Genomic DNA, 15,307 nt, shown 5'->3' with positions numbered 1-15,307 from the left:
TGGTATTTTTTCAGCAAACATTAGACCATAAGCTTTGAAAGTCAGGCAGCTACTTCAACCAGCTGACCCTTCTATTCCCTCAGCCAAACAGATCGTGTCCTCTTGTCTTATGGGGTCACAATGTGCCTTTTCACATAGTTCATCGCTTCAGCTGGGGTATCAAACTTGTGCTCAGTACCTTCATACGTGATTCGAAAAGCCAGTTAGACTTCTCAGTCCATATTTCACATTCGATCTGGACTTCAGCACACGTTTCACGTCGTAATACGCTGCCCTCTTTTTGGCGATCTCAGGGGGGAAATCAGGGAAAATATGGACAGATCTGTCTTTGAATTTGAGCTGTTTGGATTGAATGGCCATCCGCAGAATGTCTTCCTTGACGTCAAATCGGTGAAAGCATATGACAAACGCCCGCGGTCTCTGACCCTCCGCGGGTCGCGCTGCCAACATACGATGGGCTCGGGCAAGAAGCAGGGGATCATGGAGGCTGAATATTTCTTGCAGTGCTTCTGAGATAAATTTTGTCGGCTGTGTACCTTCCATACCCTCGGGAATACCCACAAGACGCAAATTGCTTCGACGGGAGCAACATTCCAAATCTGTGCACCTAGCCTGAAGAGCGGTAATCTCGTTCCGTAAGGAGGTCACGGTGGGCTCAAGTGCCTGCAGACTTGTCGTCCACTCTGACGTAGCATTTTCCAGACTAGTTAGTCTATCCTCGTGCGCTTTCACTTCTGAAGTTACCGGCATTAGTGAATTATGTACTTCTTCTCTCAGGGATGATATATCTTTCTGAAATTCCGCTGCATGCGCGTCAAACTTTTGGTAAATTGCAGCTTCCAAAGACTTAATCGCTGACATTATTGTAGCACCCTCCGTTATGCTAGTTTCATCTTTTGCTAACTCTGCAGCTCCATTAGAGCTCGCCGAATCGGTCTTTTTCTGTCGCGGAGCTATTGACATTGAGGCGCAAAGCTCAGAAATATCGCACAAAACAATTTAACAGCTGTGATGAGTAAGTTAAGTGGGTTATAACTTATATAGAAAGTAAATATAACAATTAGTTTGCAGAGTTTCCGATCCTACGACCTCACATGTCAGATGCTAAACCGGAAGTTAATATCATTAATTTTTCAGTCAAGAATATAAAGAAGACCTGAACAAACTTTGCCTTTTCATAAAAGTGTAAAAATATGTATATTTAACAAGACAAAATCAGGATTTTATATTTTAACTTCTCACACAGTGTTTTGTTGTTGTTGTTTCTTTGTCACTTGACAACAAAATGGCTACCTACACGCTACATGACTTTGATTTGCTGGACAAAACTTTTCCAAATATTAATTCTATTTTCAAATGAAATATTTTTCCTGCTTATTTAAAAAAATAAAAATGTTCAAGAAATAAAAATGATAGATTGTTCTGCTCTACTAATGCCAGCATATATTTTTTCAAGGCTTTCATCTTTAGGGGCGGCTGTGGCTCCGTTGGTAGAGCGGGTCGGCCCATTTACCATTTACCATTAAAAATTTTTTACTGTGTCCAGATGGTTAAATCACATGATTTTTAACTTTAAGCCCCAGAAAAAAAAAAGAAAAAAAAATACTTAAAACTGAGTCATTGAAAACATGTTCAATATAAGAGGTGTATTCTAGTAATTGTTTTGTGTGAATTGCATTTTAATGTAATATTGAAAAATTTCCAAAAAAGTATTGTCACATTATTGACTATTTTGAAGAATGATTTTTAATTAAATTATTTTATATGCACCTAAACAACACAGGGATAAACCGCAATATTTACCTATTTTTTTATATTTATTTTTTAAACAAACTTCTGGGGCCAGACTAGTTGATGTTGTTTCCCTTAATTATAGCTGGGTGTTACAGAGGCAGTGCATAGGACTCACTCCCCAGTAAGAGTTGTGCTTTTTTTGGGAGGGAGAAGGACTAGTGCATGTTAATTTTCAGTGGAGCGTGAAAGCTGAAGTGTAAAAAATTCCACCATTTTCATTCACTCACCCTCATTTTTTCCAAAATCTATACGACATTCTCTCTAACTTGGAACATAAAAGGAGAAGTTAGGCAGTACTCATACAAATTGTGTTATTGCATCCCTAAATCTGATAGTGGTATCAGGAAATGAATACAACAATGGCAATAATCATATTTCCCCCATCTTTGGAACAGGTGTTTGATGACTGCTCTACTCTTCACCACTCAGCAGCTGTGACCTGAGTTTTGTGCATCCTTCAGCTGATTGAACCGTCTGTTTTTTTCGTAAGAGCTTAGACAAAGAGACTGTTAATGAAGTTAACTTTCTCTTTCACTGAGTGGATAGAGGGAGGCACTAGCAGATTGATCTCCATTCGACTTACCTGACTTAGTCCAGAGAAATTCGATTAAACTCCAGCCTGTGGTCACTGCTATACCTTTAGCAGAAGATATTGCTGTTCTGATGGACTGTTAGAGTGAATCAGTATTTAATCACCTGGTGTGGGAGGATGGCATGCAAGTCCTTGGGAAATGAGTGAAGGGTATAGGCTCATTTGAAACAGTGATGCTGACCAGACACAAACACTAGCTGTTTCAGACTGGTTATCTTGGTGACAGGTTACTTTATATACATTATATGCACTACCATTCAAAAGTTTGGAAACACCTTCAGTTCTTCACTGCAAACAAAAATCCTGTAAAATGTACGTCAGAATACTGGCAGCTGTGGTTTTACACATTTACAGGCTTTACGGGATGTAATTTTGATACCTGTATATCTGTATATCTTGGAACACTATGATCCCAATAAAGTGCCCAACGTGGTTTTCTGCTGTCTTAGCCCATCCGTCTTAAGGTTGGACATGTTGTGCATTGTGAGATGCTATTCTGTTCACTACAATTGTACAGAGGGGTTATCTGAGTTACTATAGCCCTTCTGTCAGCTCGAACCAGTCTGGCCATTCTCCGTAGACCTCTTTCATCAACAAGGTGATTTCGTCCACAGAACCGCCACTCACTGGATGTTTTTTGTTTTATATACACTCTAGAGACTGTTGTGTGGAAATCCCAGGAGATCAGCAGTTATAGAGATACTCAAACCAACCCATCTGGCACCAACAATCATGCCACGTTCAAAATTAATGAAATCACATTTTTCCCCATTCTGATGGTTGATGTGGACATTACCTGATGCTCCTGACCCATATATGGATGATTTTATACATTACATTGCTGCCACACGATTGGCTGATTAGATAATCATAGGTGTACAGGTGTTCCTAATAAAGTGCTCAGTGAGTGTATTATTATAATTTAACACTAAATAATGCAATAAACATTAAGAACACAGAACACCCCAATGTACAAAACTGATATTAAAAATAGGAAACATAACTTTGCCCATAACTTTGCCCATAAAATATAATGTAATATATAATGGTTCATGCAGGGACTTCTGGGAATGCCCGATTATAATTTTTTTCACCATAATTTTAACAACAGTTTACCATACAAATTACACGTATTCCCCTTGTTAAGCATAATATACATTTATACTGTTATAAATGTATTATGTGATGTTGCTGAATCCAGCCATGTGAGGTTTATTTGGCTGGAAGTCACTGGTTTGGAATGATTAGACATGGCATGGGGCAGGTACTTGGATCATCAGAGTGCAGGAAACACAAGTTTTGAGATTCCAAGAAGAGGGTGAACGCATCATACACTGGAATTGTTTTTGTGATTCAACACCTTCATGCTTGGTTGTGTAGTGTGTTTGTGTTTATGCGTGTGAGATTTAAATAGACTGTATTTGCAAGGCTTAATGGTGATAGGAATGGGCTGTGTTTACATTTGACTCCTTTCACAGTAACTGTGGATGCTTCTATTAATAGAGGCCTGTATCTGTTTAAACGCCGCTCATTCTCACTTCATGGAAATAGCATGCCACTTCTGCAGGCACTGGTGTTGCCAGTTCCACCTAAATCTGCACATCCTCATTTAGGTTTCAGACAATTGGTTTGACATCACAGTCCTGCTTCAACCAGTCACAATTCATACTCATTATCGTTGAATCTCAACGCACTGTTGACTGCTGCAGGTTAAATACATTTGATTTGTTATTCAGGAGATGAGTATATTTAGAGACAAATTTCAGCAAAGTGAAAATTTGAGATCAGTCACGTTAATGCCAAAAGCAGTGTTTATTATTTTAGTCAGTGTTGGGGAATGTTACTTTAAAAGTAACTCATTAGAATGTTACGTTACTCCTCAAAAAAAAGACACAGTTATTAAGATTAACAATGGATTAAAAAGTTATTTATTTTATGGAAAGTAAAGCGTTACGTTACTTTTGCTGTATTTTTATTTTTTTACAGCCACTTTCTCTTCTGCTATGCTATGGTTCCATACAAATAAGCCATGCATCGCTTACAAGAGACATTACTGGTCATGCTAGCTACTGTACAAAACTCATGTTGTTTTGACATAATAAACAAACAGATATTTAGTAAGTAGGTCTTCACGTCTTATTTATAATAAAGAATCAATAACATGAATATGCATGATTTGTTTTTCCATCAACATGGCAGCCAGTATGAATAATGAAGAATAACCACTGTCTTACCTAAAGCAGCAAAGTCCAAAACTTGAACCTTCATCATATCTGTGCGTTAGCGAGTTGATTGCCAGGCGATATCTGTATCTAAAAGGTGATTGGCTCTTTTACCTGCAAGACGGGACTTCCTTTCTTCACCCATTGACTGTTGGGTGCTAGAGCTTCTTGGTTGGGCTTTCCAATTTCTCCCATTAATTTAAATAGACTCTGGCCTCACACTAGAGGTCTTCATGTGTCCACCCTAACCCGAGACCCAACCTGGGACCCGTACAGGTTCGGATCCACATTTTGTATGGTTAGCCGGAGCTGGGTCTGTGTCAGGTCCCATTCTATTGCTGCGGGTCCGGCCGACTGCGGAAGATGGTGTGGGAGAGAGAGATCGTTTACGGGCATGTCCGTCATGTGTGTTTGTCTTTTGTTTAAGTTTATCATTAAAATATTATTTATATTGCCAAGACAGTTCTCGCCGCCTCCTTTCCACTGAACTATGTTACACTGGTGCCAAAATCCGGGAAAGAGGATGGATGCCCGTCGCGGAGTCCTTGACACTGCCATCCACCCAGGGGAGCGCCGCTACCATCCGCCGGGGGAGGGAGTAGACCGACTGCCCTGACATGGTGAATGGCCGCCGTCCACGATGCAAGTGGGGACTGGACTCCCCGACCATCTGGAGCAATGGAGCCGCTGCCAGGGGTGGAGGAGAGCCGCTGCCATCCCCCAGAAAGACAGTTCACATGGAGTTACACTTGCACTGATTCCTTCTACTCCAGACTCAAGCTTCATAATAATAGTGAAATACCATATTGTTTTTAATTCATTAGAGTGTATGTAGAGTAGAAATATTCACAGATAGCATTGGTATCCGGCTGAACTCGGCGGTGAAGCGGCGCAGACTATGAGCCTAGGCTAGGGGCTGTTCAAAAGATATTTCCAAGTTGAACATCTTTCCTGCGTTTAAACAACTATTAATATATTGCTTAATCTGAGAAACGCTTATTAGAGAGCAAGACGCAATGGCCAAAGACCACCACCAACTGCAAGGGGCTGTTCACACAGGACGCATTTGCAAACATCCATTTGTTTTTCTATGTAAATGCATGCATGTAAATTATTCAGCGTCTCGTGCAGGAGCGCTGTTTTTTTAGATGATGTGTCTAATTAAAAATATCTTTAAAGGCATATTGAGACACCTGCTTTCTGTTAAACTGTATTTGTTGTGCTGTGTCTTGCCTTTTTTAGCACAAGAATGTGATCGATCTGAAGTCATCGCATTACAGTGAGAATAAAATAATTGAATTGAAATCAGATGCGTTTCTGATTTGTTTATATGTTTCTCTCAGCTGCATGAAGATATTAATTTGCTTTCTCACATCAATAGCTTTAAATATGCAATTTAGCTGGATAATGAATGCATAAACATGACCAGCTGGATATAATCTAATGCAAATAGATGGTAATAGATAGTAACAATCTTGACATTTGAACATTTGGGTAGGACTTGCCTGTATTTTTGTCACATTATTCTAATCATAGTGTTAATGTTAGCATCCTCTCAGCCTTGTTGGTAAACATGCTGCTGTTCTTTACTAATGCAGCACCTAGTCAAAAAATGTATTATTTTATAATGATATGACAATGTGTATTTTAGTATACTGTATACATAACTTTTACACTGTTGATGTTTTAAATCCGCATCTTAAGTGCTCCGCTCCATGCAGAGTGTAGTCTCGCATATCAAAACAAACACCACAAGGTATCAGTGAAGTGATAGTTTTTATTTTGGCCTAGTTTTTAAAATGTCTGTCAGGATGAGGGTGCAACCATGTTACCTTAACAAAATCATGCTGTTTGGTCAATGTGTGCTGCAACATGTGTCTTTTTCCTGGGAAATAACATGGAGGTTTTTTGCAGCCAAGGCTTTAAGGTGTGTCTATACAGAAAAGACTGTAAGACTTAAAAAAATAAATCTATCGTGAGAAATATTTATTGGAGTAAAAAAGTGTAACAACTGGCCCTGGCCTCCCCCATGGTTGACTATTCACGGTTGTTTTTATCAGGAACTCAGTGGTTAACCAGGATTCTTACTGATACCGCTGTAAAAGAACAATATACAGGTATATTGTCTGACGGACGCACACTGGTAGACCAGAGTGTCATACAGTGTAACGTACGGTTACCATGACAACTGTGGTAACGCGCTTACTCTTTGTTGCTGTTTGGATTAATATTTTGGTATTTCATTTTTAACCCATTGGTTAACCAGGGTTCTCCATTTATTATATAGGTGAGCAATGGCTGCCTCATGCCCCCCTCTGTTTATACCCAGTGGATCTTATGAATGGCCATATCCAATGTCCTACCTGTCTAGGCATTGAACACTTCAGAGAGGCTTTAATAGATCCCTCCCCTGAGTGTAGTTTAATGCCTTTGGGGGTATGCAGCATCAACTTGCTAAATTGGACCCTGATTTTCAGAATATTCCAACCAGGACCACAACTCAACAGACTAGCAGTAAGCATCCTGCTAATAAGGCTGAAGGGCCTTCAAAGTAAAAACTGACCTGCTTTGTGGCTGATTTTTCAAACACAGTTCAGGGCATTCAAGCCTTATTGATGGCCGAGGGGACGAGAGTGTGTACATCTGAGGTAGTTTTTTCTGTCTTTTGATCAGCTCCCTCATCCAGGTATGATCGTGTGGCACGTATGCTAGCATCAATGGCTGAAGGCCAGGAAAAGTGCCTTGGTAATATGCCTCCAGTAGAGCAATATATATATCTTCCTTGGTGGTGCCTCCAGACAAGGCACACAATTCCACCAACCCGGAATGCAGGCGCACATACGACCTGCTGGTCAGAACCTATAACACAGTCTCAGACTTGAGTCGGGTAGGGAATTCCATGGCCCACCCATCTATGGCGGTCTGGAACAATGAAATAGAACATTGGTCACTGGCGTAACTGTGGTTCTGTGAATAGTGGGAGACTGCCAGAGTCTCTGGTCACTCAGACTACGAGAATGACTATAGAGACCGACCATGATCAAGTCATGTGGAAGGAAATGGATATTGCTTCCTACACGTGATTGGTCAGGGTCACGTGTGACAAAATGAATGCAAGTTTCACGATATGATGCATAAGCACACGCGTCCTTCCACTATGTTTTAACCATCTCTGGCAGTACACTATTCATAGAACCACGGTTACAGCAGTGACCAATGTTCTTCTTTTACACAGAATCATTCAGTAATTCAGTAAATAGTCACAATATGTTTCAGATGTTTTTACATTTTATTATTGTATATTTCAGATTTTCCTTTTAGAAAATATATTTAAACCCAATTATTGTCCCAGCATATATGTTGTGTCAACATTGATTAAAGGCCTTTAATAGGAGGCATAAGCTCAATGCTGTTTGGGATTGGGTGGGCTAAAGTTTCAGTTTAACCAATAAAATCAAAGCCAATTCATGCAGTGGCCCAATAGCTGTCAAGATTTAGAGATGTGCTAAATAAATTGTAACCAATGCAATCAAGGCCAGTGTATGCAGTGACCCAATGGTTGTCCAGATTTAAGGGTAGGTTAAATTTAAAGGCAACCAATCCAGTTTCAGATAAATGACCAATAGGGGTGACCATTTTATCCAAAAGGTGAGAAATGCAAATGTGACTCAGGTGTGAAAAAGTCTCACGACAGACAACTTAAGTGAATTACTTACCATGGCAACAAATGGCCATAACACGGATGGAATCCTCAGTCACTATACATCTGAAATGGTATATAATCTGATGATTTTAGGCCTGAATTGAAATGAACAGAATTAAATGTAATAAAACTGAACTAAATTGAACTGAACAGAATCAAACTGAATTATATTGAATGGAAATGAACTAAATTTAATTTAGCAAAACCTATTACAATAGAATGGAATTGAATTGAATCAAGTGGAATAAAACTATTTAATTGTTTTTAATTAAATTAAATTGTACTAAACAGAATGAGACTGAATTTAATTGAATTAAACCAAACTGGAAGGGAAATTAGCTTAATTGAATTGAGCCAAACCCAATCAAATGGAATGGAAATTAAGTACCCACATACTCCTATGTGGTAAACCACATACATTTCAGTACCCACATACTCCTCCTGTCTGTCCAAACCACCTCTACCACATGAAAGCAATCCAGTTCCATGTAACTCTGCCCAATGGTGACTCAGTTCTTGTGAATCTTGTAGTTATTTCCTGTTGTTATTGATAGTCAGATGGTTAGTTGCTCTTCCCCAGAAGGGCACTGCATGAGGACAGAGTCTGAGTCCAGACAGAGGGACAAAGATCTGGCTGATGAACAAGTACAGCAGTGCTAAGCCATCTCAATGTTCCCAAACCAAGCAAAGTGCCAGAGATCATTCCTTCCTTCCTTCCTTCCTTTCTTCCTTCCCTCTCCCTTTTCATTCTACTCTATTTTCTTTCTTTCCCCCTTTACATTCTACTCAATTTATCTCTTTGGAGTTCTGCCCTTCCTTTCTTTATCTGCCCCTCATTTTCAGTCCTTGTCTAATCCTTTTTTCTATAACTCTTTCTCAAGCCCCCTGCCTCCCACACACTCTACAGCTGCTGAATCCCTCTGTAATGCAATTCATTACTGTCTATTACTGTGACTCACAGCTTGACTGCACAGTCACAGATGGGTCCCCCTCAGTGCCATGTACAGACGGCAGCTGCCAACACCCCTAAATATTCTAAATTTGGTCAGTTAAATTTAATCAAACCTTCCGCAGGTTATCTTCTTTAAACTGAAAATTCTGATGTCATTTACTAACACTTATGTCACTCAAAATGTGTACGACTTTTTTCCTGTGGAACAGAAAGAGTTATTATACAAATGTCAAAGCTGCTCTTTTCCATACAGTGAAAATACAGGTTGATATATATATATGGTTGGGATTTGAACCCAGGTCCCTTTGCATGCCAAACAAAAACTATACTACTAGACTAAAGTGGTGGTCACGAAATGTCGGAAGATCTAAACAACACATGCTGACCTCTTAGTTCAATACAAAGAACACATATTTTAAAGCTGCATGTTTTATTGTTGCAGGAAAGAGAGTTGACAGTATTTTTTATGTTTTTAATATAATACTGTGGCAGGGCGGAGGGCGGGGCAGGGTGATGATTCTACACACCCGGTTCCTTATCAGGCTAATCAAGTCTCCGATAGGGATAAAGGCCGACGGCGGAGGATGGTGCGGGAGAGAGAGATCATTTACGTACATGTCCGACATGTGTGTGTTATTGTCTTTTGTTTAAGTTCATCATTAAAATATTATTTATATTGCCAAGCCGGTTCTCGAGTCCTCCTTTCCATTGAACTACATTACACTGGTGCCGAAACCCAGGAAGGAGGTGGGATGCCCGTCGCGGAGTCCTTGACACTGTGGTCAACCTAGGGGAGCGCCGCTGCCATCCGCCGGGGGAGGGAGTAGCCCGACCGCCTGGACGCGGTGAACGGCCGCCGTCCGCGAGACGAGTGGGGACTGGACTCCCCGACCGCCTGGAGCGATGGAGCCGATACCAGGGGCGGAGGAGTGCCCTGCCATCCCCCAGAAACGCGGAGGGGTCAACAGAAGACCGGCGTCCGCGAGGGGAGGAGGGAAGTGACTCCCCGACCGCCTGGAGAGGTAGGGCCGCTGCCAGGGGCGGAAGAGTGTCCCCAGGAGTCGCCGTGAACGCGGAGGGGCTTTCTTTCCACGGGGGGGGGCGTGGTTCTGACTCCGGTCTGCCCGGGGAGGGGAGTGGTTGTCGTCCACCTGAGAGGGTGGAGGAGTGATTGAGGACCATGCGACGGTGTATCAGAGAACCGGCGAGTATGGTTTTTTTTTTTCCATTTCTCTCTCCTCACTCTCTCTTACTGCCGCTCCGCATTGGCCTTTTCCCTCTTGTTTAAATTTTACAGTGTTTTTTTGGGGGGTACTACACTGTTACAGGAAGTACCCCCCCTATTTAATTATTTCTGTTTCCCTCCCCTTGTCCCCTCCCTCATCCAGGTAGATGGGGATGACCTGCCACCAAATGAGCCAGAACCCCCACTGTACTACACATTTTTTTTTTCTTTATTAGGATCATTTTGTTTTCCAGCAAAAAAATATTTCTTAGAAAAAGATAGATTCACTTGAAAAGCAAAACTGCCTTAGATTAAAAGACTCTGTTTTCAATATATTTCAGTGAAGTTAACAATCGTCACAGTGACTATTTGTGTTAGGTGTAAATAGCACCTGTCACACAGCATGACTATTTGCACACCAATACTCTGGTAGTAACACAAATTGAAGACAAACTGGGGTTTTAGTGTTGCTGCAGTGGTGTGGGGTGTGACGGCCATGTGAATGTGCTTTTTTCGTGCAGAAAAACACTGCACTCTAAAGATACTAAATGAGATTCATTTGACCGATACTGAACAGAAGCAGTTGTAAAAAAAACAAAAGCAGCAAAATCGCACCCTCAACTGACAATTGTTTTTTACAATTGACAATTGCAACATGGCAATATTTTTTAATTTTAACATAATCTATATTCAGACTCCAGTGGTTAAACCAATATCTTCAGAAGCAATATGATAGGTGAGAAAAAGATACAATTTTAAGTAATATTTTCACTCTATATCTCCACTTTCACTTTTATATCTGAAAGTGCCTGTTTAGTTTTACATCTGAAAGTTAAAGTTGAGATTTAGAGTAAAAAAGGTTTTACTCATTTTACTGTGGATATAGATACTTGTCTACCTGTTTCTTCCAGAATCTTCACAAGGTCCTTTGCTGTTGTTCTGGAATTGATTTACACTTTTCGCACAAAACTTTGTTCATCTCTAGGAGACAGAATGCATCTCCTTCCTGAGTGGTATGATGGCCGCATGGTCCCATGGTGTTGGACGATGGACCAGACTTGTGGAGGTCCACAATTTTTTTTCTAAGGTCTTGATTTCTTTTGATTTTCCCATGATGTCAAGCAAAGAGGCATTGAGTTTGAAGGAAGGCCTTAAAATACATTCACAGGTACACCTCCAATTCAGTATACCTCCTATCAGAAGCTAATTGTCTAAAGGCTTGACATAATTTTCTGGAATTTTCCAAGCTGCGTAAAGGCACAGTTAACTTAGTGTATGTAAATTTCTGACCCACTGGATTGTGATATAGTCAATTAAATGTGAAACAATCTGTCTGTAAACAATTGTTGGAAAAATTGCTTGTCTTGCACAAAGTAGATGTCCTAAACGACTTGCCAAAACTATAGTTTGCTATTATTAAATCTGTAAAGTGGTTAAACAATATTGTCATTGTTAACTAATGACAAATTCTGACTTCAACTGTATTAGTTATTTATGTATACTAATTCCATTCAAATAAAAAATGTAGGTGCATGACCCCCCTGAATGATTTGCTCTGCTTAACTCTTAAAAAAAAAAAAGAAGGCTGCTACAGGCTTAATTAGATCTTATAAAAGCTCAATGGCGACAATGCTCTGAAAGGAACAAGCACAACCAGACTGACCTTCTTCCATGATTGCAAGAACATGGGAGACTTTCAGTCATTAATGCCCCATTATGACTTGCAAAGATGTAAAAAGACAACACTTGATTTATGGGAAGTAACAAGTCTAATCTGTTGCCCATTAAATCCCCATGTGGTGCATCAGATGCTAATCACTCTTTAGTTAAACGCACAAACGGAATATATACTAAATGGCCAAAAGTATATGGACACGCTGGCTAATGGAATTGCCTGCATGTATGCTTGATTGTATTAATCTGATAGTTATTGGTGAACTAAAATAGCTGTTCAAGTTTTGCAGCACTTATTTATGAATTCAAACATGTGTCAGTATTTTCATTTGAAAGTGTGTGTTTGCAGCCGCGTGATTGCTGTAAGCGTGAGGCCAAAGTAGCGTGTGGGTGTATAGATGCATGCAGGAGGCCGTGCAAACCAGCAGGCACTGTGAGATTATGTAAACACATCTTCAAGTGTCTTCAGATCGTTTCCCAAATGCACAGCTTCCTGTCCGCCTGTTTGTTGCTCTGTGGATGATGGCTCGGGGAACATAAGAAGTGCCATAACTTATATTGGTGCTCTTGGCTTTAGTGATAAAATCACTATTTGCTTTTTGGGAGAGGACAGTTAACATGTTGGGTTCTTAAGAGAAAAGCACTTCGTGATTCATGTCATAAGGGGGGTTTGGTAAATGTGTACACTCTGAAATAGAATAGGAGGTGTGGATTGGGGAGGGATGTGCTTACTTTGACATGGAGGCCCCTGGCTGTCCAGAGCCCTGGGCCATTGGCCCCACTGGCCCAGTCCATAATCCAACATCGGTTGCATGTATTGTTTCTTCATGAATTCAGTGCACTTTTTCAGCTTTCTGAAACTTTCAAACAGCAGAGAGCGTCTAAGCTGCAGCCCCCTGTGGCGCAAGCCAAGCAATAAAAGTGCTATTACAGCCATAAACATCTGATTGCTTTCTCAAATGCAGTCGATTATGTAGCAGTGATGGTACCTCAATTCCGCTGAGATATTGATAGCATCAATCACGCAGGGAGTCGACAGGTAGAGTGCTGCAAGTCACGCCAAATGGTCGCACCAGATGCAAATCTCACAACTGGCCTTTCATTCTGACCGTGTAAAAAATATTCTTGATTTCATTTGCCAAGCAAGTCCTCTCATGCATCTTGATTTATGTCATTCTCAGCACATGAACAGTTGGTTACATGTCGGGAGAGATGGATGAACACATTATTTATGAAATGAACATCAGATCCATCCTTCTTCTGTGATATCAGGGGAGTTTGGGCTAGAAAACTGTTGCCATTGTTTATTTGTTTTTGGGGGGAAGCCAAAGCCCAACAGAACAGGAACAGGTAGTTTGTCCTAACCCTCCTACTGAAATATTTAACTTCGCTCCAGGAACCAGCTTTAAATCTAGTTGCCAGTTGCAATTATGCTCCTATAATGGGTGTTTACCAGAAGCAGAATGAGTATGAGGCAGAATACAATTACTTCCGCAATAAGATATTCCCATGCAAGTTCATCAATAGAGAAACCCCCTGGGGTTGCTTGGGAAAGAATTGTGGTTGACAAATTATGTGAGAGCAAAGGACTGTGATTAAGATATTCATGCAGCAGTTGGAAGTAATAAGATTCAAATTGCTAAATGGTGCACTCAGTAATATCTCTAGTAATATTTAGCTGACACCTAGCGGCATATATTAGCAATAAACAAAAAATCCACATTAAAAAGTTTTACTTTCAGAAAGGAGTAGTAATTTTGAAATGTGTATAAAATCATGACCATTTACATCAGATGAGTTTAAATTTACATGTAGAGGGTCCCTTCATGTGGGCTGCCATGATAGGATCACATGACCAGCCGAATGTTACTCGTTCAGTCTCAGTAACTGCCCTGTTATTCGACACTTTCACTCATGGATTAAATTAAACATGGTTGACTGTGAATAGTGAATTTATACAATGGCATCAGTAACTAAAAACTATTCAGTTTGAACAATGCTGCTTCCATGCCCCTAGGTGTCAGTGTAAGTCCAAGATTACATAAAATATTACTGAGTACACCTTCAATTATATTCAGTGTTTTATTTAACCACTTTTTGCATCCTTCTTACCACCTCTTCCATCTGTGTTTGTCCATACCTGCAGGCTCCATTGAGGCTTGTTTAAGCCACCTTCTGAAGCGAAGAGCGGCGGGATTCCTCCACAGGGATAAAATTGCGGCCCTCTTTACTAAGATCGGCAAGGTGAACACAACGACGAGTGAGGTGTGTCGCAAAGTACAGGAACAGTTGCAGCAGCAAGATGAAATCACCAGGTCTGACTACTAACTTTTACTGTAAACTTCCATTCTTACAGGTGAAGTGTGCACTACTAACCTGTTTCTAAACGGAATTCCCAAACCCTTTCCCTCTGGTCTTCCATTGTTCAAGCAAATTGATCAATACAGGTAGTCTTGCAAAAACTCCTGTCATGGGTTGGTGTTGTGGGCAGTTCAGAGAGCGCAAGACCCTGAGACAGGAACACCACTGCAACTGGAGAAGTCATGGAAAATTTGAAAAATACCTAAATGTGAAAATTAATTATTGAAAATAATGATTTTTCATGGCAAATATTTAAAGGGGTCATATAATGGTACATGCACTTTTTCAAGTTGATTGTACTGAAATGTGTGTTGGCTGTGCCTGTACACAACCATCCTATTATGATAAAAATCCATCCAGTGTTTTTGTTTTAATCTCCTTATATATTTTCCCCTGCCTCAAATCGAGCCGTTCGACCGTGTGACGTCACACTGGAGCAGAATGGCGCCTAAGCGATTGTGGTGTTCTGTTCTTCGGTGTAATAACGAACACAGCAGTCATTTTGATGTTCCTAAATCTGAACCGATGAAGACGCAGTGGCTGAGTTTTGTTAACGATGGGAATATTCCCCACGAGCAACGTCAATGCGTTCATGTTTGCGCGAATCATTTTTCAACAGACTGCTTTATAAACGAGGGTCAGTATAAAGCTGGTTTTGCTAAGAAGCTGCTGCTGAAAAAAGATTCGGTACCAACTATTTATATTCCCTCTGCACCTCCAGAAGAAGTAAGTGTAACGTTTTATTAACCTATATATTAATCTTTGCAAATCGCTTGCACGCTTC

General features: G+C 40.5%; 1 protein-coding gene across 3 annotated transcripts in view; it reads left to right on the top strand.

The window, feature by feature from the left end:
* LOC127629680 (small G protein signaling modulator 2-like) overlaps positions 1-15,307 on the top strand; it is a 77,196-nt gene that overhangs the window by 27,731 nt on the left and 34,158 nt on the right. For all 3 annotated transcript variants that reach the window (XM_052106883.1, XM_052106882.1, XM_052106881.1), the window contains exon 3: positions 14,309-14,477. In XM_052106883.1, coding sequence (XP_051962843.1) covers positions 14,309-14,477 — 169 coding nt within the window. The remainder of the gene's footprint in view (positions 1-14,308; positions 14,478-15,307) is intronic.

This window comes from Xyrauchen texanus, chromosome 36, assembly GCF_025860055.1.
Source record: "Xyrauchen texanus isolate HMW12.3.18 chromosome 36, RBS_HiC_50CHRs, whole genome shotgun sequence".
Classification (NCBI taxonomy): domain Eukaryota; kingdom Metazoa; phylum Chordata; class Actinopteri; order Cypriniformes; family Catostomidae; genus Xyrauchen; species Xyrauchen texanus.
The sequence above is the reverse complement of the archived record's forward strand: the minus strand, read 5'-3'. Positions and strand labels throughout refer to the sequence as shown.